Source organism: Ciconia boyciana, chromosome 7, assembly GCF_034638445.1.
Source record: "Ciconia boyciana chromosome 7, ASM3463844v1, whole genome shotgun sequence".
NCBI lineage: Eukaryota > Metazoa > Chordata > Aves > Ciconiiformes > Ciconiidae > Ciconia > Ciconia boyciana.
In genome coordinates this window covers 60,240,119-60,266,878 of record NC_132940.1, presented here as the reverse complement: position 1 = coordinate 60,266,878, position 26,760 = coordinate 60,240,119, and the positions used below count along the sequence as shown (strand labels likewise).

At 38.5% G+C, this 26,760-nt stretch overlaps 1 protein-coding gene across 7 annotated transcripts in view; it reads left to right on the top strand.

Annotated features, from left to right (window-relative positions):
• The window catches only part of NAALADL2 (N-acetylated alpha-linked acidic dipeptidase like 2), a 517,712-nt gene that overhangs the window by 176,261 nt on the left and 314,691 nt on the right, over nucleotides 1-26,760 (top strand). For 5 of the 7 annotated variants that reach the window (XR_012043446.1, XR_012043445.1, XM_072867999.1 and 2 more), the window contains exon 3: nucleotides 6,990-7,092. The exons of the other annotated variants lie outside the window; for them this stretch is intronic. Coding sequence is in view for 3 of the 5 variants with exons in the window: in XM_072867999.1 (XP_072724100.1) it covers nucleotides 7,086-7,092 (7 nt within the window). In the remaining 2 variants the exon portion in view is untranslated. The remainder of the gene's footprint in view (nucleotides 1-6,989; nucleotides 7,093-26,760) is intronic. 7 annotated transcript variants of the gene reach the window in all.

The window sequence follows — 26,760 nt, the reverse complement described above, 5'->3', positions numbered from 1 at the left end:
GTTTCCAGGAAAAGCTGTTTTTTTACCAGCAGATGTATTTTGTCAGGTGGTAGGAAAAGTATGAATGTAGGTTGATTGGCCCAGGTAAAGGGGGAGATGCATTCATGGGAGTCTGATACCCTGGGGAGTTCTTGATTATTAACCTGCCAGTTTTAAATTCCATCTGTAATGTATTAACCAAACGCCTGTGACAGTTTAAGCTTTATTGTCACCCTTAAACCTCTACAGAAGGAGGATTTCCTCTGAAATCTGGTTTCTTTCTTACACAGCTGTTAATTATGCCTAGTGATATGTTTTGTTAGTTTTTCCTTCCTCCCAGGCCAGCGTCGTCTGCAGACTTCTTCTGCTTCAAGTCTGTGATATTTTATCCTCTTTCCTTGCTGTTCATCACTTTTCATCGAATTTCTCGGCAGAAATGGTAGCCCACACAAGTATTTTACCTTTGTTCAAACCTTTGATTGTTTATGACCAGTCAGCTGTCAAAACCCTACATCTGCTGGTTTGCTGCAGAAGTTACCCTCGCTAGAGGCAGAGTTTATTTTTCTAAGGAATTAAACATTTTATCATAAAGGCGTGGTGTTGAAAGTAGATAAAAATATATTACTAATGCTTCACAGAGGAGGAAAACTGTTGCTAAGCAGGACAGAGTGGATTGTCATTTCATGAATAAATGCCTTTTTCTTTGCAAGTGTCTTTGCAAGGCATAGAGTTGACTCTCCTTGCACAGGGCAATGCTGCGTCCCTGTCCTTGCCCTTTCTGGGGTGCAGAAGGGACCCTCGGTGAATGTACTGGCTGGAGAGATGTGGTCCTCTCTCCTTCCCACTCAGGCCTTGACTCGATGGAGACAGCTACTTAAAATCAGGGCCAGCTGAGGAACCGGCCGCAGCAAAGCGATGCTGTGTCCTAAGGGGGTGGTCGCTAATGAGGTAGCGGGCACCGGCAGCAGAGGAGTGACGGTGAGGGAAAGGGGGGAGCACGTCCCTTTTTGCTTGCTTCACAAACCAAACTTAGCTGGGCCTGGTGCAGGGCAGTGCTGGGAGGAGGGAGAGTCCCCAAAAGCTGTCAGTGCCCGAAAAGCTGTGGCACCGTGTCAGGGCTGATAGCTGAGGTCGAAATTCTGTAGTGGTTTGGTTTTTCCAAAAAGGGCTTTTTCTGACAGAGTTTGTGCAATAGTAGTACCTGTGGCAGTGCTTGAGCCTTGTTATCTCATTAAAATGCTGAAGCTTACACTGTGCACTTGCTCTAAATTAAGTAGATATAGTAATGTAACAGACCAATTTTGTCCTCCAGTATGTTTATTATACCTGTACAACAAAACGAATAATCTCAGAATGGCAGAGTTCACTCTTTGTTGTGCCGCTGGCAGGTTATTTACTCGTTTGTTTGAAAGCAGTGTCAGGAACCCCTTAATTCCCCCTGTCCCATACAGAAAAGTCCTTTTCACCTATTAGACTGAGTCGTAATGCATAAAGTGCTTATGGGGGGCTATATTTCACAAGTACAGCTGAAGGTAAATGACTGACAAAGTGTTATGTTGTGAAATCGTGCTGCTGGCAGACCTGATGGAGAAAGGATCTCGCCGATTTAATGGTTTTATGCTCTTCCAGCAGTTGTTGTGCCAGCCTTTCAGGGCGTAGCGATACAATTCACTTATCTAATATCTGTAATTAATGTGTGAGCACAGTATCATTTTAAAGATAGATGATGATGAACGGCAATAAGGAATTTTATTTCTGTTATGTATAGTACTCTTCAGCCAGATTATTGTTAAACCCAGATGTTTTATGACTTTTTGATAATAGCATGGGGTGTTTTATTCTTGGTAGTAATTGGAGTTACATTTTATAAAGTAGAAATTCATTCTGTCCTTCATTAAATAAGTTAAAATCACACTATTTGGCAGTTTATGATTCTAACAGTTCTTTCTTTTTGAAAGAGTTGTATAGAGGGAAATTCAAATTTATGTCCTATATGTTGCTGGTCTGGGTCAGACAGAACTAGAGGGGACAAACATCGCACACTCACAGCTCAGCATATAGCTAAAAAGTAAGTCCAAGACCAGTGTATTTTTACGGTTTTAGTTGAAGAAGCTATTAACTGGTAGTACATGAGAGAGTTTTAAAAGAAATTTATTTGCTTACTAACAATGTTTTCTTGCCTGAATAAGAGTTTAATCATATTGGTGGGAAATAAAATTGATGAACCTTTAACATCAGATGGTACAGAAATAGTGATTAGAAACCATTTGCCTACCGTTTAGAAGACAGAAATTTAGATTAAGCGCAACTGAAACATTACTTTAATCTAATTCTGTTGAAGTCATGGGGAAAATCTACTGCTGTAAAATTAATCTTACTCCTCATTTGCAGTGAGAAGGGTAAAATAATGTCAGTATAATTCTAGTGTAAAAGTAATCGATATACTTTTTCTCCTTTGCACCTGATGCAAGCATGCTTCTCGTTTATGAAATATCCTCCTCCTCCTGTCACGTCGCTTGCTTTATGCCATTCCCTATCAACAAAACAGTCTAGATTTAGCTTTCCAAAGCCAAGGAAGTGAGATCCCAGCAGTCAGAAGCCTGCTTGGAACAGAATTTCACAAAAAAAGAAAATTGTCTCTCCCAGCTGGTCTGCAGGCTTGAGCAGGAAAAACAGAGCAACCGTGGTCTTGGAGCTCTTTCCTGAAAGAAATGCAAAAAAAGCTCAAATCATGCACAGTCATTTTCCTCTCTTGTCAGGAGTCTGGTCTGGGCATTCAGATTGTTCAGATTTGAACTCAAGTTGTCTTTTCCCCTTTGTCTCTTTTCCACTGATTTCTGTACACTGTGGGGAGTCTCTGTCTCTTCTGTTGACGCTCTTGTGTGTTGTACAAATACTTCAATGTTCATTGCACTGTTTAAAGAAGTATTGGGTTTTTGTTTTGTTGGTTTTGGTTGTGTTTAGTTTTGGTGTTTAGTTTAGTTTTGGGTTTTTTGTTTTTTTGGTTTGTTGTTTTTTGGTTTTTTTTTAGACTCTTGCCTAGTGAATTAAGTACTTACTTGGTAGGAAGGGCACTCTCATTTAATAAAGAATTCATTTCTGATTCATAGAAAAACGTTTCTGGCAGCCAAAACCAACAATAAAGTAATTAGTTCAGTCTCTGAACTAAAAATCTGTTATTGCCTCCTTCATTGTGCAAAACCAAGACGGGAACTGTTGGCTCTCAGGTTTCAGCACCATCCTTCCCAAACCTCTGCCAGTGGGTCTGTTAGAGGAACCCCAACAGAGTCCGGCCACAATTTATAGTGACCTTTTCTAGCAGAAGTCCCAAGAGGCATGCGGTGTCTGATAAAGCTCATGAAACTGATTTTGTATTTCCTACTCCCAGCAAGTATTGCCTAATGTACAGTTAAATCTTTGTACTTAATGTGCTTTTCTCTTCTCCTTTTGTCAGGGCTGGGGCGTTGGGCTGGTTGGTTGGTCCCTTTTCCCAGCTTGTAATTAGTGGGCAATAAACCACGTCCGTTTAGGCCAGATTCACTAAGGTAGGCGGGTTTTTCACTTCTGTTTAAACTCCTCACTCCCAGTCCCAATTCAGCAGCTGCTCTGAAGGTGGTCACTGGCACACTTTTGTGCATCTGGGCTGATTTTCCTGCAGTTGTTATAAGAATTGCTGAGAGAAATAGCATCTACTGGGGTGTTAGAAGCTTTATCATCTAACTACAGTGGTATGTCAGCCTTCTAACACTTAATTTATATTCAGTTACGAGCCTGTTCTGGGATGTTTTGTGTAGGCTGAAGTATTTCCATGAAGGCTTAAAAATGAAGAGGTCCAATATTGTGATAGCTTTGCAACAGATGTGGTGAGAGAACGAGCGTCACTGCTAAGTTAGCTGCTAGGCAAATAAGTCTTGATGTCGCCTTTCAAAGGGCCGGCCAAGGTCTGTGCAAGACACTTCTGGTACCCTGGGGAGAAGGTACTGACTGTGCCATTCATCTCTGATTTACTGTAGGGTATGTGGGGAGCACTTCCTGAGATGGCAGCAGCCTATCTAACAGGTTATATACATGATCAACATACCAAGACCTGTTCAGTTACCATGGGTTAGCAGAGATGCAGTAACTGGTTATGTTTGCACAAATGCAAAGTTATTTGACTTGGCTTAACCTGAAGTGAAAGAGGGCTTCGCTAATGCTTGTTACTTCGTTACCTTGCATTTTATGAGCTAAGACCAGGTGACTGGACAGTAACCATGGCTCAGTTGATGTGGGTAATATATTAATCTGTGACAACTTTATCATGTGTCTGAGGTCTAACTACACTGTCGAAATATCTTCATTAGTGTTTGCAGTATACTGTGCATACTTGCATACTAATGTGTGATTTCTGAAGGTCAGATCTGTGAAAGATTATTATGCCTACGTACATAGATACTAGTGCAAGTAAAAGCTAAGCGACACGAGTTTTAACAATGCTGGCTTTTTACAAACGAAACGCTTTTGTGTTTGTGTGGAAGTTGCATTACAGTAGAAATTGTGCACAGGCAATAACCCTGAACTGAGATGTGCTAGCTCGCTAATGCCGAGGCTTTCTACTGATGACATCTGTCATCCTGCTGAATAGGGGACTTTTATTATGTATCTGGTTTGGTGATTTAAATCCATGAAGGACTTGCTGTCTGAAAAAACTGTGCTCCATAATGCTTTCAGATAACTTACCCAAATGGATGCATTTGTTTTAGGTTTAAAAATGTATCTCCAAAAAAAAGTATATTGCTTTGATAAAGCAATGCAGTTATTCATCTGTGGACTGCATTTATTACAGAATTCCTTTAAAGGGAAACAAATTATTTCATTGTTCTCATCTACCAAAATATATCAATTAGTGTGCCAGACTAATTAATCTTATAAAAACTAACAATCAAATACAGTGCATTTCCTCCCGTAGGAACACACAGTACTTCTAAAGGTCACCATTTAGCTGTGCACCTCTCTTTTTTTTTTTTTTTTTTTTTTTTTGAGAAAGTGTAATAAAAGAAGAGTGGTTGAGTGATGAGAACTCAGATCTCTCTAATGCTTAATAAACTTAACCTTTATCATGGTATTGAACTTGATATCCTGCATGAAAGAAGAGTGCATGCTGCTTTAGAGGCGTCTGTGCTGACTGTTAGTTAATCATTTTTATTTGCTTTATGGATACCACATGGAATATTTATTAAAATTCTTCAGAGTATAGTAAATATGAAGAGAGATTAAAGCAGCAGAGTAGGAAGGATAGCTCCTCTGCAAGGAGGATGTGTGTGGATACAAGTGACCGTAGAGGATGCATGTTGACTCCAAAAAGATTTCTTCATGAGCAGTCACTCTGAGGTCTGATTCGGGACATACTTAAATTCTTAAGGTGCAGATAGAGCTAGGTGTGTGATTCAGACAGTATTTTTATCCAGGGCTCTGCACTGTAATAAATGGTTAAAATTTGACATCACTGAAAAGAAATACTGAAATTTTTCTGCTTGTATGCTCATATTAGAAAGTCTGTGGAAAAACAATCATTTTGAAAAGAAAAAAGAGTATAAAATATAATACTTTTCATAGGGGTATTCTCAAAGCCCATCAAACTCAAAGCTTTCAAATTTCATCTCCGATCAGGCATCTTTTATTGCTGCATTGTAAGGAGTTAAGTATCTTTTCTCAAGTAGACTATAATTCTTCATCATATATGGTATGCTAAGTTGCTTTAGGAGGTAACTAGAGAATGAATTTTTTTTATTACTGATCCCGAAGTAGTGCCCAGAAACTTATAGGTTCCATAAGCGTTTCTAATGATCCATTAAAATCATGCTAACCATGATAGATTGTAGGATGCTATGTTTTACGTCATGATCCTCATCTGTACTAAAATTAAGTTCTTGTTTCCATAATTGAATATTAAATTTATTCTATTCCTTGGTGGACTAGATCCCTAGCAAGTATAAATCTGACTTTTATTTGCAGCAGGTGCTAATCTTGCCCAAAGTACACATCCTTATTATGGCTCTTTTCCCAAGAAATTCAAGTAACTTTGCCACATTGTGCTGACTGTGCAATAAACGGGCTCTACCTCTAGATTGAACTGAAATGTCGTGTGGAAAGCCTGTGTTCCTGCTGGCAGGTTAGCTGTGGGATGGTGCCGTCTGTGCCACAGTAGGGATTAGGGTTCTGCAGATGACTTCTCAAACAATGTTGGACCATCACTCAGGATTGAGAGGAGCATAAAAGGTATCAAATAATTTTTCCTCATCTCTTGTTTGTGTGTTTTCCCCTGAGAAGACAAAGTCAAGCATTGCTGAGAAAATGGAGGAAAGATACCGGTGATGACAAGTGTGCGTTTGCCAGGCAGTAATGGAAATGGGGCATGAGAAAGATAACGAGTTCCCTACAATTTGTTGCTTTCTCTGTTCTGCCTCTGGTTTCACATAAATTTTTATCTTTTCCCAACTTGTTTTTCTTTTCTGTAATACTGGTATATGTAGTGAGCAACATCCCATACCACGGAAGTCTGTTTGCTACCTCAGGGATCCCAGCATAACTATTTTTGGTTGCTTTAGGCCAAGAAGCGAGGGTAGGGCAGGGCAGGGCTGGGCTGGTGCCAGCAGTGAAGCAGACCGGGCAAATAAACAGTTGTCCTCTCAGCCACATGCAGCAAAACCAGTCACTGCCACAAGCGTTAAAAAAACCCCCTACCAGCAGTGGTAGCAGTTGCTCTTTGAAGACACCCCACCTCCGTATTTGTTTTAGGGATGTCAGTCATTCATAATATTTGACTTGCTTGTCAGTCAGTACCAGCCTTCCCAGATGTGTGAAGAGGGACTGGAAAGGCTCCTTCACGTTAAAGCCTGTTTTGTCACTGTCAGTTTTGGTACGGAAAACATCCATCAGCGTCCTTAGCGGGAGGAAGTTGTGCTGTCTCTGTCAAAATCTAGTGCTCCTGGTCAGTGGATTTTTGTTGTTGTATTCTTATACTCCTCCAGGAAACCCACAGCATCACTTGTCTGACACTGTGTTGGCTTCCAGGGACATAAAGCGTAGCTTCCTCCGAAAGCTGTAAAGCCTGATGTTTGCTCTCCATGAACAGTAAGTGTCTTCAGAAGTCAGAAAGCTGCTTTCTGGCTGAGTTTATTTCCCTGAGAAATATATGTACAAAACTTTTTGCTACCTTGCATGCCTTTATAGATGAAGTAAAATGTGCTGGCAATTGCTGCTTTAATTTTTGTGTGGGCAGCTGTTTCATTTATATAAGTATTACTCCTTTTGAGAAATTGCTGGAAGATATAAAAGTTTAAGTTCTCTGCTGGAACATAATTCTGGCGTTCATAAAAGTCTTGTATCTCCCAGCCCCTGTCAGCATGCTATGCCTGTCACATGCCTGAACATGTCTTGCTGCTCTTCTTACAAATCTAACTCTTCTGCAGGCACCAGTTGACAGCAAGGAGTCAATTACTAACAAAATAAATCTAAAAAAAATAAATAAAAATGCAAAGCCCCCACTAGTCAAGCCTTTTCCTAGAAAACAGGGAGAATAAATTGTAATGGCCGTGTTCTCAATGAGGTCATCTGTCAAATCCCAAACAACCGGTTAAACAGACTTAATATTACTGGCAAGAGGAATAAAAGGAAATGTGGTAATATCTCAGTTTGGGATATTTGAATGTGAGCAAGACTGCCAGCCCTGAAGAGCGCAGTGTGGCTTTGAAGGACATCTTGAGGTAGCTACCAACTCTTCTCTTCTACAGACACCTTCCTTTGCTTGCCCGTTTGGTGTGCTAAGAGGTGCCTGTGGCCCCGTCCGTCTCCACAAACGTAGCTCGGGCTGCTGGCCTGCAAGGTAGGTCTTGATTCCCGGTAGGCAGATCTGCTAGGAGCTGCTCCAGTTCACGCCGAGTTGCTTCTTGCGCATCCTGGTTGGTGTTTATGCAGCCTTTTCCATTAGCTGTGGTCCCGCGTGCCGAGACTGTCGCCCTGCGCCTCAGTCCGCCGCTCCCTTGCTCTGGGGCCCGCGCAGCCCCCGCAGGCATGCCTTCTTCTGAAGGTTCTGAAACGTGCTCCTCAAGCCTCCTCAGCTCCATTGTCACAAAGGAATAATTTACTGTATATTTCCTTTGTTTATTTAAAAAAAACCAACCACACCCAAACAAAACGGAGCAAACCCACCATTTTCCAACCAAGCCATCGGAAGTCCTTTTCAGAACGCGATTTTCCACCACTTCTTTATATGCTAAAGAGACAGATTTTAAGGACGTCTCCATGGTAGCCTTTGCTCACTCCTGTTGCCCGCACAACACTACAATAGCACTGCCCACCTTCCTTGGCTGTTTCGGGCATTTCCCAGCTAATTTACTAAGTGTAAATGCAAATACAGTCATTTGGGCCTGATCCAACTGTATAAATGTCTGTCCTCTGCTGTCCTCAAGGAGGGACTACTGTCTTCTGCACAGCCCAGACCGCAAGATTTATGCAAACTGTGTTTCCGTTGTGGTGGCTAAAAGCAACTTTGCTCGAACTTTCTGAATGGCAAAAGTATGCGACTTCTTGCGGGCAAGTTAAGTGTGAAACACTCTGTCTTTAAAGCAGATTTAGAGGCATATTATTTTTGAGGTTGCCTTCATTAACTAAGAAGGTGATGTTATTGAATGTGTGAAAGAGTTAAACTGATAATTGTGATGCTTGAAATGTTTTTTGCCTATTAGATATTTGGATATTCAGTTAAGTGGCCATTTGTATAGTAAATATTTAAGGGATGTTGTTAAACTAGCCTTAACTCACTGTGTCCGGGCTTTCTATAAAAGGACTCTCTTTCTTTCTGGAAAAGGGACATATTTATCAGAGCGAAAACTTGGTAAAATATGGAGAATTTCTTTGTGACTTTGTAATAAGGAAAGGTGAAGCTGTTTGCATGCATGGTATCCTTTTTCATCTGCTGCAAGTGTTTTATACAACTCTGGCTGTAAGATATCAGCAATACTTTTCCGTGGCTTACTACTTATGTGAATAATCAGCTAACAGTCTCTTTTGCAGTGGGTTTGATTTCATAAAATTTGGTACTGGAATGGTATAACAGCTGGCAAATATTTCAGAGTCAGCTTTAATATAAATTCTTATACTATGCTAGAGTGAAGCCACAGTCTGAAATAATTTTACATCATAAGTGGTTCTAAATGAAAGTACTTGCAGATTATTTCCATCACATTTGTGGAGGAAAGAATCTATTTCTGCCTAAAGAATATTTAAGTCCATTACCTTATGAGAAAACAGTCATTTCAAGTTTTAGCACCTGAGTGGTGCTGAACTTTAGTGATAGTAATAGGCAGGTAAAAGTGCTGAAGAATACAATCGCTGCCTTTTCAGGAGAAACCTCTCTCCGAACAAACCTTGGGAGTCCCACTACTAGGTCCTGGATAGGCAGCGTCCAACGCACTGAAGCCTGATAATGCAGCATCTTGGCTTATCGAACTGTTGGAAGTGTGGATAAAATTTTACAGCTTTTTAAATATTTATATATGTATATATACATACACACATGTATTTCTGATACATATTTATAAAATTTATACACATGTAATATCTATTCTTACAAAGGTGACCATAGTGTTTTTGTGCTTCCGAAATCATAACCCAAATCACTGCCTTGGAGGAATCAAAAATCTGGGAGCTTCCCTTCTCCACGTGCTGCTCCTGCAGAGGGAAACAGCCCCATTTGGAATAGCTTTCCTGTGCGTCGTCTTGCAGATGTGAAGTTTTTCGTTTTCGGAGCTCAGACAATTCACGTAGGAGAGAAGGGTTGGGCGGTACCAATCCTTTAAATGTCACGGGACATTGACTGTGCTCCTGCCAACGCTCAGAGGAAGCTAATTGAATCATGATTATAGTCATTGGAAAAATGACCAAACAATGCAGCCCCAGTTATAAATTTGATTATCTAAGTTCATATGGACATGTCTGAGTTGAGGTGGGAGAAGGTAATATTTGTGTGTGTGCTTAATTATTTATTGCTATGTCATTAAATAAGGTTATTGGCCTCAGGTTCTCAGGTTTCCTGTTCACATTGAGCCACACGCCACTGAATTCTGAGACTGGGGTTTTTGTTTGCATAGGTCAAGGAAAATAAAAGTGTGTTTACATTTATAAATTTTTAAATGTCATTTGATTTATGGAACAGTTACTGGGAGAAAAAAATACTTGTTTCTTAGGGGTTTTTTTTTGTTTGTTTTTTCTTTTATGGAAACTGAATACTTAAGATGATACTAAAAAGCCTGTCTGTAGCTTTCTTTAATGGCAATAATGAGGGTGGAGAGGGAACTTAACTCATTGCTTTGATTAGGATTTGGGAAATCCTGGATCTCGCAGTGCATCACTTGTATAGCATTTATGATTTGATTGAACTATGGTATTTAGATTTTTTTTTTAATGGCAGTTTTAGAAAATTCCTAGTAATACATGCCAGTTATTTTCTGCAGTGGGCAAGGTTTTCTGTTGCCTGTCTTCAGGTGTGGTGGAGACTGAGCCTTTGGTGTCTTCCTTGATGCATATGTATTCTTCATCCTACTTGTGAGATTTTTCCCTTGGCTTTTATAGATCATAGAAATATGCATGTGCTTTCCTGTATTTTCTTCTGAGGGCAGGCTGTTCTGAATGGCAGCTATGGCTTGCTAGGAAGTTTCTGAAAAGTCATAGTGTTCAAGATTCATTTGGCTCATTTACAGCATAGATGCAATTGCAATGTATGTTTCTTTGTGTTAATAAACCCCCAAAAAAGTATTGAAGAGGTGCTTTACAGTTCAAGCAGAGTTTTAAGCCATCGCATCACTTTTTATTTTTCATAAACCAGAATACAAAAGGAATAGCGAGTAAGAAGAAAGTTATAATTCAGGTAAGGAAAGTTATCATTGTACATATGAAAGGTGAAAAAAGCTGTCTCAGAGACTCCTCTGAACTGTAAAATCTCGACTCTCGAGAAGTGAAAGTATGCATGGAAAAGAGGTGATTTTTTTTTCTTGCTTTCTGCAGTTTTGTTTTGTAATAGCTGCCAACAGGTTGTCTAGGCTGACAAAATTATATATTCGACAGTACAAAGTACAGACTTTCGGTTGTCAGAGCAACCTATATATTTTGGAGCAATGGGTAGTAGGGTGGATCCAGTGAGATTTCTAAGTGATATACAACAATAAGAGAGATGAGAATCAAGCCTGTATTGCCACCCACACTAGACATACAAATGGATTTTATGGAGTGGGTTTTTTAATGTGTGTGTTAAGGTATGAGAAAGGAGAGGAAAGTGAGGTTGTCTAATGGCGTGTGTTACCTTTTAAAATTATATAAGCTATAAGAGTTTTTAAAAGCAGTATTTCAAAAATTGCTTCAGGATGTTATTTTTTTAGCTTTCTGCTTTCTCCTTCAGCCACTAATGGTGGTTGTGTATGATTCCCTGTATTTGAAAACCTTCTTCCTTTAAAAGAAAAAAAAAAAAGCATACAGCATTAGGAATATTCCAGTTGTATATGCCAGGCCCTTTCTTTTAACATCTACTGTTGGTGTCTGCAGAAAGACCTCATGGATGTTCTAGAAAGTTGTCTTTGAACTTGCTGTACCAATAGCTCTGGAAGGATTTAGTGTGGTGCAGAGCTGCCGGGCAGCTTGGGCTGCCAACCCTCAACTGCAATGTGAGCAAAACACATCTGTCTTTCCAAGGCTTCTCTTCAGCGGGCTTGTTGCTGGTACAAGAACTGAACAAGTCTTAAGTCATATGTGGGGAAACATCATTTGGGGATGCAATTTTAATTTGAGAGTTGGCTCTGGAAAGGCAGGGGTTTTTTTTTAGTCTTAGGAAAGTTGCTCTTCTATTAAATCTTTGGGCCAGGTCTTTAGACAGTAATGCAGTTTTTGTCTCTATCAAATGTTTCTGAAGCGGCAAGTCATCTGTGTGGGGAAAGCTAAGAAATGCTGAGTAAATAATGGCAGATTTAGCAAATCTTTGATGGTGCGTAGACAGTTCAGGTTGTGTGAGCACCACTGTCTGTCTGCATCTTTCTATATCCAGGCTCTCAGGATCCTCACTTTACACACTAAAAGCCTCTTAATTACGCTGGGTCTGTCTGTATTGCATAATATAGCATTACCTATCTATATGTTCTGGCTCAGTTATATAGTAGCACAGTACAGGGCTGCTTAAAACATGGTTTAATGTTGCACTATGGACTTGTAAGCCATAAACTTGGTGCTGTAGCTGCCCGCTAAGCCCTAGGGACAGCAATAGCAGTCTTCAGAAAACACTAAGCTGCTTTTCAGATTTTGCCGTTAAGTTCAGTGCTTTCATTTCACCCAAGCTTTTGTATATCTGAATTATTTGCATTTTAAAAAATCAAGAATAAAGATGTTCCTACGTCTTTTATGTTGTTTTCTTACAGTACCTAAAACAAGCCATGGTTTCAGTGGGAGGGACAGAGCGGTACTGCAGTGGGAACAAAGAGAAACACTGTTTTTTCCCATACTTACTCTTGAACTCTGGCTTCCTTAAATTTGATCCATTAAGCCTCATTCTCCTGAAAAACAGAGATCAGTAAAACAGTAAGATTAATAGGGTCAAAATTAGAAATTTTAGTGTACACTGAAAAAAATTAGTTTTCGCCTGTAAATTGAAACACCTGTATTTGCATACAGAAAAAGCACGTGCAAGTGTCTGCCAGTGTGTAAAATTACCTGTCGTAGTAACATATACATGCGTATTTTGTTGAGCTATAGTAGGTGAACTGATTTTGTCTAACTCATTTTTGTGAGTTACTTGGAACATTTTTCAGAAGCAGCTAAGGCTGGGAAGAAACCATTGATGTGTTTGTATGTTTAGGTAGAGGCTTAAACAGTTCTGTTCTTCAATGTCAGCAGTGAAAGCAGAGCAGGTTATTAATAAGTGTTTATACATTTTGACTTTAGAAGCCAGTGTTGTTCATAGAAAACATTTGCAGAATTTTTATATTGTGAATAAGTGTTGAAAAAGGATTGAGTAGTCAGACACGAAATAATCTCAGACCTCTCAGGAGTCCATGTGAATACTGAACGTTATTAGTTTGAGCGTGTTGTTTTCTCATGAAATCTCAGACCCTTGAATTTCTTCTTGGACAAGTGACAGGGATGGCATTGGGCTTTGAGGGGGAGGGTGTTTTTGTTTTGTGGTGTGTTGTTTTTTTGGTTTTTTTTTCTTTTTTAACAAGAGCATAGTGCTTTATGAAATCCATCTGCTGTGTCAGCAAAAAATTCAAGCTCTGGATCTGTAGACATATTGCCAAAAATTGCTCCCCTTGTTGCTGAAATATGCCCTTTCGTGGAAGGGGATATCGGTTTATTAATCCAGCAGCTCTTTTGAAGAGGATCAGTCAGATCAATTGTGAAAATGTCCTTATCTGTATAGAGTTGGAAAGGCATGTGAAGGTCTATAAATCTCATGTTTTGGTGTGTTTTCTTTAACCCTTCCACTCCCAATTAATAAAGTGGAGGACTAATGAGCTCTCTTGTGATTTTAGTACCTCAGCATGTTCTGGTTGCTAGTTCAGTGTTAACATGGGTGGTATAGGCATCATTATGAAGGAATTCTTGGATCATGACATGCAGGAGAGGAACAGCTTTCCTCCCAAAGCTGTGCAGAAATCGCTGTATGAACATGAGACAGTAAGATTAGCCTGTAGCGGTTACATAGTAGAGCCACAATTCTTATTTACATCAATTACAAATGGGGTTGCTGGTGTTCTTACTCGCCTATTAAAAACCAAATTTGCCTGTTTTTCTGCAATATGAGAAGGGAAACTAGGGGAGATCTAATACTCTTCTAATCTGAGCATTTGAAAAAGTAACTGCTGAAATGTCAACTGCTTCCCAGGCATGTTCTGTAGGAATATGGCATTTTTGGATGTTTGTGTACTGCACTGTAAATGTTAACAAAAATAATAATAAAGAAACATTGAAACTGCTTGTACACAACTAAAAAAAAATCAAGAATAATGCAAATAACTGAAAGACTTTTTCAAAGTTTTTAAATGTTGTTTTTAATTTTAGAAGGTTTTTTTGTTTCAAACAAGTGTCCTTTTTACATTGCACTGTGTCCCTTTAAATTCAGAGCCTCTCTCCTAGTGTGATGCTCCTTCTGCTTCCGAGCATGGTGTCTGCCTTCATCGTGCTTCATCTCAGTGTGCCACCTCTGACCATTAATGCAAATTGGAGGCCAGATAAGAGTTGCTCTGGATTTAAATTGGTGCAACTCACAGCAGAATCTGTCTCCAGTTCATATTAATGACTGTAAGTGGGAGAAGCCGCCTGAACGGATAGACACTCTAATGAGACCATGTTCCTTCACCCGTAGCCATATCTGTGCCACCTAATCTCTTTTCTGTACTAACTGCCGAATCAAGTTCACTTAATTGTATTTTCAGTTAAATTCTGCAAAGAGCGAATATGAGAATAAACAAGGAATCATGTTTGCATGTTCAAAAGTCTTTCTCTTTAAATTCAATGCTTACTTTTTCCTTGGTAATTGCACTTAAATTGCTCGATGGCACACATGGCTGCTCTTGGGGGGCTGGTGGAAGGCACTGTCTTTTTAGTCTTGCTTCTTGGAGCACCTGAGGCATTGCAATATCCCACACCCGCTGAGCCTTTTTCTTCAGAGGAAGTTCAAATAAACACCAAGAGAGTATTTGCTCATCCACACCGCGGTTAATAGCAGAGTGAGATTTCCTTGCAAAGGCACTGTCTGTCAGCAAAGCAAATATAGTATATTGTGATTTTTGTATGCTTGACTAAGGGCAATATTTATTTCATCATTCGAGAGCTTGCATGAAGGATGTTATTCCCACTGTGAGTGTCAAAAGGGATCTTCAGCGTCATGCAGCAGATACCCTAAACTCCCGTCTTCAATAAAGTACCTTTTGTCAGCAAGTGTGTACGTTGAAAATTAGCAGTTCCTTCAGCATGAAAACCTTGACATTGAATATAATTGAGGAGGTTAGTGTCGGCATGTTCGTAAGTATTACCTGTCATTTGAAATATGACAGTGCTATAACTGCAGGACCTTGGGGACTTCTGTGCGTTGGCACTGCCATCTGACTGCCTCGGAGTCTGCGAGACAGCCCTCTGAGCGACTTCGACCCTGAGATAATTAACATGGCCCTGGAGGCTTCTGCCTTTTGCTTTTCTGCACTTGTTTAATAAGATGTTTGTTGCTCTGCTTGTCTCTGATGCAGTGGTGTGCCTTTAGGGACGCAGGGTCCTTCACATTCTGTGACAGTTAGTAGGTTTAGGTAATGCTGTCTGTGCATCCATTTCTTTCATTTCCAGCAAATTAAAATACTATCATCAATTAGCCAGCTATACTTGGTGGCTTGCTTCATTTCTGAGAGAATGCACATATTTATGTGATACGAAAACAAGCCGGGGAGAGGGGGGGGTGGCGAATGTTGGAAACCTGACTTTTCTTCTGGCAGTTGAATCCTATAATAATGTTGAATGGTAAAATGACATCATAGGATGGAGAAATGAAAGGCAGCATGCAACGCTTTGGGGGGCCAAGTGAGGGCTGTGGTGGTTGCTGACTGGGAGGTGCAGCTTTGGGGTAGAAGGTTATCAGCTGACTGCAGTTGGAGAGACGGTTTCTTTAGTTGCTCAATTGCTTAATTGGTGGTTTAGTCCATAAACTGTGGTGTGTTACTGAAAGCAAACTGAACTTTAAATAAGAAAGGGGGAAAAAAAAGAAGAGCTGAAAAGCTTGAAGCGTCTGTGTGAAGACAAGCTGAACACAACTGGTTTTACTTTTCTACTCTGTGAAATGGTGTTTTAAAGGGTTTTGAAAAATTCAGCTGTGTTACTCCGAAGAGATTCATGCTGATACGTCGACTCACATGGCTGAGCTTCTTTTTGAATATCCTAAGAACTCAAAGCAATGCTAAATCTAAATAATCAACTCCAGTGGATGGCATTATTGAGCCAGGGTGCTTTCACAAAGGTGCATTTTTAGCCACAACAAAAGCATCACAAAGTCATCTTGTTTCTAGGGAATTGTCTGTTTCAAGGAAACAAACCTTAAAATATTCTCCTTCAGTTTTTTTAACAGTTGACTTCAAAAACAAACACTTTTTTTTTTTTTAATGGAATGCAACAAATACAATGAGCATAACCTGGCGTGTGCAACCTCAGAGAGCTGTGGTTACGGCATTTAACTTTCATTTCATTATATAAGAACAAATGAAACTGGAAAGATGTCTCATTACACCCATTTAGTTTGAAATACTTCTAATCTGTCTTGCTTGTGGGGAGTATCATTCTTAATTAGAACTGGGAATCAATGGAAGATAATATTGAATGGTGAGTTTGGCTATTTTAGAGAAATGCTTTTACTGGAGAAGGCTGGAAAACGCTATCAGATAGAGCTGCAAATACTGAAAAGATTAACATATAAACCACAATCCACCCATAAGGACTCACAGTGTAGTAACATATTTCAAGTTCCTTAGTGTATTATTTCCACTGTCATGCTAATACAGAATGAAAGAGGGAAATACAGCTGTTTTCTTCTAATAATCCAGTACTAGTTCAGGAGTTAAAGCCAAGATGACTGAAAGCTACAATATCCTAACGTTCTTTTGCATTATGAATATAAATATCTTTTCAGTTATAGACATTAGCTTTCATTGTATAGCCCACCATTAGGCATAAAACATATGAGAATGCTGTCTACATTAGGGTATTGAAACTGTACTGATTTACAGCTCTTCTGTACCCTCACTTTGCAAATATTAAGGGAAAAGTAAAGGGAAAGGGTATTGAAAATTTTATATAAATACATTCATCTCTGACTTTCATTTAGGAGTGCTATGTATTTGGCTGACGTGGACTTTTTTTTTTGTTTATTCTAAAGCACAACTCCAGCATTTGTTGTTTAGTTGTAACCTGGCTGTCTAAAATAGTAGTAGTGTGATACATCATTCTTCTCTAATATAATGCCTTTAAGAATAGAGTTATAGATTTTAATATGCATGTTAAAGCATTTGGCTCGCTTGGGAAAGGAAGGTGCTAAACTCAAACCCAAACACAACAAACACACATTTACCAGGAGTACATTTAAAATAACTAGTTGGGTGCAAAATCATATGAGTATTTGAATCCTTTTCTCACTTAACAACTGTTACTGGAGGGGAAGAATAATTTTCTTAATAAAGATAATTAAGTGCAATATGTTGATCAACTGTGGCTAATATTAATTATTGCTTGAATTTCAATCAGCAGTGACAGAAGACTTAAGCAAAAGCATATAAAAAGTCAAGATCTACCAGCTGTGACCCAAACCTCATTGCAGTGGGTGGGACAGTTCAGCTAGCCTTGGGGCACAGCCAGGCGTCTCGGGTCGCACACTGCTGCTTTCCTTCTGCCTTGGCCTTTGCTCTGAGGCATCAGGATTTTTAATGGGAATTAGTTAAATAGATAAATAATATCATAGGATGTCAGAGGGCTTCCAGTGGTGGAAAGAAGCATACTGTACAGATAGATGTCCTTTTTCACAAAGCCATTTATTTATCAGAAAACGAGAAAGTTCTGTCTATTTTCCCAGTAAATGGTAGAAAATAGCCAGAATTAAGTGAGGAAAATTAACAGTAATAAAGTTAGGGAAGCATGAAATTAAAAAAGTGATTGCAGTAATAAGGTGTAAAAGTTTTTCAGAAAAAAAATAATACCCTCTTGGTTTGGCAAAAAACAATATTAGTACTACTTATTAAAGAGGAATACATTTATATTATCAGTATCTCATCTGTGAGGTCTGCATACTTTTTGGATTTACTTCCTCCGTTCTATTTGATTATCTCAAATTAATGTACTTTACAACTGCTAATCAATTTTTCTTCCTCATTTTAATCATAGGTAAGTATTACTAGCTTAGTTTTGAAAAAGAAAAAAAAAATGGAAGCTGAGGCTTTTGAGCTAAGTAGTCAGAATCCATTAAAAAGGGCTTTAGTTTTAGGTGCTCGAAGTTGTCTAACTCGACAAAAGGTGTAGAGCTAGGTGTTTGCTGATGCCTCAAGTAGCATTTAGGTACTTCAGTCTGCAACTTTATCCAGTGACAACTCGATGCAAAGTATGTATGCAGCCCTTGAAACAGAAGCTCATCCCTCCAAGGGAGAGCGTACTTCCAAGGATGCGGGGAAATACTGGTTCTTGCCTTTTTCCCTTTTGCCCCCCAAATACTCGTGTGCTCTGCACAAAGCTGAAGGACTTTAACAAGGGAGTGGAAGAAGAATGAGCGTGAAGGAATATGAGTGAGGAGCACGATTGAGGTTACAGGTTGCAATACAGTAGTTCATAGTTATTCTAAGAGATGGGTTTGGGTTTGAATTGTCTCATGAACTGAGGCTCCGCAGAAATCGCTGAACTCTGTGGGCTTGTGCGCTTAGTTCAAGAGAGAAGTGGACAGACTGAGAGAGATCGATTTCTCCATCAGTCCTAGAGTTCTTCCATACAACATCTGGCATAGCCCAGTTTTCTCTTCGGTAGATCTTGCACGTGAATGCTGGCCAAGTGTCAGATTTACTTCCTTCCTTCCTTCCCCCCCACCAGTTTTCATGGTTTACCAGTCGAAGGATCAATGTAGCCCACTAAAATTTTGATCTAAGACGGAACAGCAGAACAGCAAGTAAATCGTGGTTTGTGTTACGCAAACACAATGTTATGGCAGTGTTAGTCTTTCGTATACAGACACGATTAACACCGTTTCATAAATAATATTTCTGAATAACTGTTGAGATTCTTTTTCCCAAAGATCTTCATTAAAATGCAGATAGAAACATCCCAATAAACTTAGCGAGAGGAGATATTCAAGGGACTGTCATTTTAATAAACTGTTTTCATGAAAATAAGGTTTCCTGGAGAATTAGTAATCGAGTTCCCTTGAGATGCTCTGCTTTCACGGTTCTCCAGTTGGCTGGTTCGTTTGGTGTTAAACAGCCCTAACGGATCCGGAGAAGCTGAAAAGCTTGATAAGGTCAGAATAGTCAATGACTGCTGAAGACCCAACTTATTCACAGAAAATTCATCTAGTTCTTTGAATGCATTTCTATTCATCTTTTTATCTCCGTGTTCAGAGTTTCACTTCTTATATAGAAATGTCAGCACATTTATTTTGTTTTCGAATACTGAGCTTTGCAGAGCTGATCTTTATTGTTTTCTTCATTCTTGCCCTTTTAATAACCTTTAAATATAGGTCCACTTCTTGCTGGCAGACCAGCTACTTTGCCGTGAGGGTTTGAAAAGGGACTCTTGTAGAAAGCATAGCGTGTTCCGGGCAGCGTTACATTTCCCATGTGTTATTATCTGAGTCGCATCAGCTCAGTGGCACATTAAGTAATAGGCTGTCATGGTCTGTTGTTATGGAACAGTTCCCATGAACTAGCATTGGGTGTATCTTATGTAACAAGCCTATCTTTAGGCTGACGTACAGGATTTCATATTCGGTGCCAGGCAGGGACAGACATAGCTGATGTTTCATTTCTACTGTTATGTCCATTTTTTAAATGCACATAACATAAGTAGCACCTAGAAAGTGGATACTGTTGCTTTTCATGCATGTTAAAAGGAGATAGCATTTCTTCAACAAAACGTATTCTGCAAAGAATAACAGATTCCGGATCTGTAACCGAAATTCCATAGCCTGCTGCCCTGGAAGAGCTGAAGACTTTGTCCTGTGGCACAAAAAAGTGTGGTCTGGGGAGAGGCATTTTTAAGACTCGCTTCAGGGCCCAGATCAGATGTTTTTTAGATACCTACCGCCATTGGCGAATGCCTCATTTTAAATAACACGCTCGCCGAGCGACCTTTGAAGAAAATCACTAATTTCTTTGTTTAGAGTGCAGAGGGCATGGATCTCGTAGAGCGGCTTCTGGTAAACGGAGTATGTTACTTCTATATGAGTGTCACACTGTCAGAAAGTGGCACTTAGTTAAGATAATGTGACCTTTAGAATAATAGTCTTTCAGTCCTTTATTCTGTGTGTGGTACTGCGAATCTCTACTTTAATCCTTAATGCTTTCTGATGAAGTAGAAATAACACAAAAGTGAAGTATTTGTGTTATTTCCCTTCAGCTATATAAGATGTTTTTCTTCATAAATGGCACCGGTGTCATTTTGTCCATGAAAAACTTCTCTTTGCTGAGTGTAAAATGTACATCTGTTCTAAAATGTAAATTTAGTAGGCATTTACATATTTTATAAAGGAAAGAAAATGATACAATAATGGGTATCAACTGCTTTCCAATGCCTTTTTTTTTTTGAGAAAAAAATGGACAGAAGTTGCCCCATGAGCTTTGTGCAAGGTTGTCTGTTGCAGGAACAGAAAGTCACTGTGCTGGAGCAGTAATTATTTAAAAGGAGAATAACCAGGTCTCCGTTAGACACACAGATTTAATTTGACTACTTAACAGTACTATCTGCTAGTATTTTTCTGCATTAAATTCCCAACATATTGTTTTTGAGGAGATGCCCCAGCTTCAAAATTTTTGTGCCCAATCAGGTAGTCCTCATTAAGCGCTCCCTGAGTCAGAGGTTCAGCTTGGTCTCTTTCCTGTCTTCTCTCTTGGAGCTGCTCCATTAAATATGAGTCATACAGTATGCTTTGGGTCAAGAAAACAGGCTTCTATGTTTCCATAAATATGTTTCAGTTTTAGAAATGAAGTTTGTTTGGTGGTGTTTGTGTGGTGGGTTTTTTGGTTGTGTGGCTTTTTTGTTGTGTGGTTTTTTTCTTTTTTTTTTTTGTTTTTTAACTACCAAAAGCTTTAGCTGAAAGCTTTCTATTCTGCTGGGTTCTTATCCTGATGAAAGTGCTGTTTGTCAGCAATTGCTTTTTTTCCTTTCATGTCATGAGGCCTATAGTCATAGAAAAAGATCCTGATACTCAAATAGGAACCAGAGGTATGCTTGATTACTTTTTCGACCTCACTGTCGTGATATAAGTCCAAATGGAGTAGAAATATAACAGCAAAATACAGCTCGGTACTGTCACTTGTAGTTTGGTGTTGGGGTTTTTTTGTTTGTTTGTTTTTGTTTGGGTGGTTTTTTGTTTTTTTTTTTGTTTGTTTTTGTTTGAGTGTTTTTTGTTTCTTTGTTTGGTTTTGGTTTTTTTTTAACGAAATTGAAGAAGTGTTCGCATTTCACTGGCAAGAAAAGAGTTTTCAAAATAGAAGCTGCCTGTTCAAAACCCCATGCTTTTATGGAGCAATATTACAGTAACTCTTTTCTGTTGTAATTGTACAAAGGCTGTAAATTTTAAATACTTACAAGTATTTATAAGTATGTATTTAAATACTATTCTGACTTGTCACAGAATCCATATATAAAATCTCAGCATTGTTACCATACTTGGTTAACTGCGTAAAAATTTGTGCTGATATCTGAAAAGCTTAATGTATATTACCATTTTTGAGACAGAGAAGGAAATAAAGAAACAAAACCAAGTATAACATTTTATTGTGTTAGTGCTTAAAACGTGGAAGTTAACTGCTGTTAAACACAGGATCTGTTTGAGTCTTGCGTGACTTAGAAGAAAAAAAATGTTACTGGCAATATTCAGTAAAAATTCTGAGAGAAAGACTTTTACTTTTTAAACCCCCTTAAATTTAAAACTGTGAAAACTTACAAAAAGGTCAATCTTACGGGGCTTACTTTTGATATGATTTTTTTATACACATTGATTTTGATATGATTTTTTTATACTCATTGCTTTTGATTTCTGAAATCAGAAACCTTGACTACTTTTTTTTTTTCCCCTAAAGGAGGAGACATTATATGATCCAATTGGAATAAACAACTTAATTTTTCTTAATGTTTTTATATGATTATTGCTAATGGCAAACTTTCAGGCCTTCCACAATCTCCAATAACAATCTAGTAGCTGCAAATGTGGATGTATTGCCAGACCTTAAAAAGCACAAATAATGATAGCTTATTCTCATAAACCTTTTAACAATACTTTAAACAGAGAGCAGACACATTGTAGATGTGTCAAGTTTGTTAAAGCTAATACTTTAGCTCAGGGAACCCATTTAGCACTTCAAGTGAATTTCCCAGATGGTAACAATATCATTAAAAATTAATTGTATAACCACTGGACCTGCCTTTAAAGACTTTTGAACTGCTGAGGCTTTCTAATCATATATTGTTGCTCTAGTTCACCAGTGAAGCGAATCCAATGACTTTTTCGGTGTATAGCCTACTTCTGTTAATGAAAGTACAATTTATTCACTTCAACATATAGATTGTAAAATTAATCTCCTAGTTGACACATTATGCTCTTCTGCGTGTATAACTTCTCTTCACTGAGCCAAAAAACTATATAGTAAATCAGAAGGGACGCATCAATCAACCGGGCATCATTTAAAATCCAATTAGAGTTTGGGATTGTAGTCGCCATTGGTGTCAAACACGGAGCCAGGCTTTTCTCTGGCATGCCTCGCCTGAGCTAAGGGGAGTTACATCAGGTGTGGGTTTGGCCCGTTATGCTTTAAGGGGGTCGTGAGCATTCAAGGGAGCTTAAAAAAAAAAAAAAAAACAACGAAGAGAGGGGAAAAAGAAAAAGAAAAAAATATTATTTTTTTCTTTAAGAAGCTTGATTAGTATTTTCATCTTTTCACATTTTTTTTTCCCTAAACTTTGGTATTTTATTTTGAGATAAAGCAGCTATTATCTGTTCCAAACAAACATTCTAGCCCTCTCCTACGCTGTTTCCATTGTAATCAGGGCATCTCTCATTATTTTACCATGAGAAATAAAGTCATGGCTCCTGAGTGTTTTATCAAAATATTTTTCGAAGCCTTGGCAATGCTATTTCATTGGGAGTGTGAAATCTGAGGGCTATGGTAGAACCTGCTACATCAGTTACTCCAGTATAAACAGCTGGTTTTCGCTTGTAATGTTCACTCGGCGTATAACTACCCCAGGGTGCGAATGAGGTGATAACCGTGCTGTTGTGTCATCTGCTCCATTGACTTACCAGTCACTGCCATCTTTCCTTCCCGTGGAGTGACTGACGCTGCGGTGATGGGCTCAATCAGGATATGTCAAATATCTCGTTTGTCAGGATAACGGCCTGTCGGATTATTGCAGCTAGGGAGAGAGAGAAAACTGGAAGGCTGAATAATAGCATTTGTCATCTAGCAATAGTGTATGGGTGCATTAGAGAAAAAGTTTATACCTCGGAGTAATAGAAGATTTGCTTTTAGGGTTTTTTATTTTCTTTGTTTAGGGGTAGCATTACCACTTCATTACCATTTCATTCACTGATAGCGTTGTACCTCTGTGCTTTCTTATTCCTACTTACCACTATTCACCATCATGAAATAACTTTTGGATGGTGCAATTCATCAGAAAACATCAGCGGCTGAAACAGTAGCACTTCAATTTGTATTACATCTGTCACCATTGAAGGTGGACAAAATAGATGAGCTGGCTCTTGGTTTACTTTCCGCTCCCTTTCTCTGAGGCAAGCTAACTCATTTTGGCCTCCAGCCTGGGGTAAGGTGGCCTTGAGGCTGTGGTTACGGCCGAGGCAGCAAGGATGCCATGAGCTCCTGCTGCCATTCGTGTTCAGACTGCTGTCTGAGGTGGCTGCGTCCTAGTAGATATCTGCATCTACCACGACCATCTTTATATTCATATAAATACGGACATCTCCTTTATGTAGGACTCTTGTACTTCATGGTTTGTTTGTTTGGTTGTTTTTTTCTGGAGGGCAGAAGTAGGTTGTTTCTCAGCTGGCTCTGCTGGCTTTATGCTAGCAAGTGCTTCCCTTATCCCATTCCTCAGCTGCCCAGCTACTGCAGCTTTAAGGCTGTTTAGGGTCATTTTAAGTCAGAAGCCTAATATTCTGGCACTAAATATTTAAATCTGACAGTTATTACTGTCACTTTTATGTTTAAATAATGTATTTGTTGCCACAAAAATAGTTCAGCAGTAGTGTAGTTTTGTAAGTAAATACCAGATAATAATTTGCATTTATTCTGTATATAGCTATAGAAAATGCATGCACATATGTAGCTGTGTGTATATATATTTGTGTATACTTAAGTAAACTGAATAAGTGATGTACAAAATGTCAGCCGTTCCTAAAAAAATCCAAAACCACCCAAAAAAACCCCAAGTAACAACAGCATAGATGCAGTAGGACATGCAGAGGATTCTAATTAGACTCTGACTTCAGACTGTCTTTTCAGAACACTCTGTTGTAGGCAGACTGAAAGGTAAGTTAAAGGTTCATTAAACAGCATTCAATTAAAAAAAACCCTAATTGTCTTATGTGGTAAATGCACCATTACACTCTGAACTAGTATGTCATATTTATTAAGATTTGATTTGCGCTTCCTTTTCAAGTGACAAGCATAGCACAGGATTATATGGTATTTATATATTGTTTTCATTATGAGGTTTATTTTAGTATATTTTTCTTGGTTTAGCTAGCATTTCAAGCTACAAATCATAAACTTGCTTGGAATAATGCTGGGGAATTTGATGATTCTACATCAAAGTGACCTTTTGTGATGTTTCTGTTCTGTTTTGTTAACTTACAGGGGAATAAATTGTGAGAATCAAAAAATAAAATTAGAGGAAACTGTTGTAAATACTTCACCTCACTTCTTTTATGCCATTTACATACCCAATAAAAACTAGAAAAAAGTAAGTATATTACAAAGACAAGGTGACACTCCAGTCAGCTGTGCTGCTATTTTTCTTCTGTGCATTCAAACAGAGAAGCCAATCCCAAGTTGGAACTGATTGGGTGTACAATATGGAGAGAGGTTATCTTCTTTATGAAATTTAACATTAAATAATAAATGTTTCATATGTTATTTTATAGTATCATAAAATCCAGAACCCAACTTCCATAATCCATTGCTCTATTGGAGTTTGCTGAGAAATGAACTAATCAAAAAAAATAATACAGTGAAAGTTTGCATTATGAGCTGCTTAAATCATGAGACTAGGGTTTGTAGTTCAAATTAGGCAACCAATTATGGCATTTGTAGTCAGAATTGAATTAATCCAATAGATTCAACTAGTGATTTTTATAATGTTTCTTTCATATGTGTCTATATGCATATATATATATAAATTACTACTTCTACTTTGTGACTCAAATATAGACCCTTTAAGCTATTTGACCTTTGCATAAAGAAAAAAATATACTGTTCTATGACAAAACTGAAATACTCTGTGTACACTAGTATTATTGTGGGATAAACACAACCATTAATTCTATCCTACACTCAGCCCTGCTTTTTTTTGCCTGTATCTTAATTTCTCACGTAAAGCCAGCAGTGACTGGAACGTACTATCTGAGTCTCAAAGTGACAGATCGCCGATTATTCCAATTCATTTGCATTTACTTCCTTACACATTTATGCTTCAGTTTCTGCGCATAATGCAAAGGGTGATACATCTCTGATGTAATTCCAAACCCTTTCGGTTAAGATGACTCCCACTGACTTAGCAGATTGCCAATCAAACCTTATGTACTTTAGTACTTATCTCAGCATCTTCGACTCCTTTGGAGGTAGCAGTTCCTTTTCTAAAACAGTGAAGTTGCTATAATAGCATTCAGGAGAGATCCTCTTCTCTCCTTCAGCCTTCATTGGCATGTGTAGTATGTTAAGTAGACCAACACAGTCTTATCTTTTTTTTTTCTCTCATTTTCATTAAAATCACTCAGTTTCTGGTTTACCTCTGCTATCATGCCTGTATCGTGCCTCTCCACTTCCATGAGATTCTGTGCTTCTGCATAAAATGAAGAATTAATAAGACTAATGTTTCTTCATTGCTTTCACACTTAAGCAGCATCAGTGTTCTGTGCTGATGCAAGAGCAGATGTTGTGCATACGTCTTTCTGACCTCTTTGTACCTGCAAAACTAACGATAAATATTCTTGTTCAGTGTTATATAATTATAGTTATTTTCTTGTCTTAGGCAACTTGTAGTTTATGTTGCCTTTTTTTTTTTTTTTGATCTGAAATGTTGCGTTAGGAATAGAACATATATAGAACTTGTTTATTACTGTTTCCAACTGCAGAATAGATGGGTGGAAAATCATTGCCAATTCAACAAAAGCTGTTACACTACAATTAAAAGATCAGACTGGGCTGGACATTGTTTATTCCCTCCCTTTTTTATGAAACATGTTCTAGGAGTTATGTCATTAAATTATTACCTGCTGTATCACCCTCTGCTTACATGATTTTGAAAAGTTTCTAACCTCTCTGTGTGTGTACACTTCATGACTTCAAAGAAGTGCCAAACCAGCAGTGAATGTACTCAGCAGATGGACTGAGCAACTCACACCCTCCAAGCAGTCAGTCTTGATTGTTCTGGGTATAATTAAGCATATTTTCTCTAAATCTAATTATTTAGTTTCAAAACATGGCGGGGAGATGTTTATAGTTGTAATAGCAAAATACTCCTTCTGGGATGAAAACTTACTCCAGATCATGTCTGTAGATAAACATTATGTATTTTCTTAGTAAGGTCATGCACTATTTTATTTAGCTAAATAGTTGTATCATTATCTTTTAAGTAAAAAGTATTTCAACTCAATCCTTGCACTACAGTATGCCGTAGTTCAATGTTAAAAACGAAGGAATAGATCTGGATGCTCATAGTGGGCCTGCCAGAAAGTGGAATTTAGATTTCAATGTTTAAAGCTTCAGGTATGTGTTTATTTTCAAACATTATGGTATC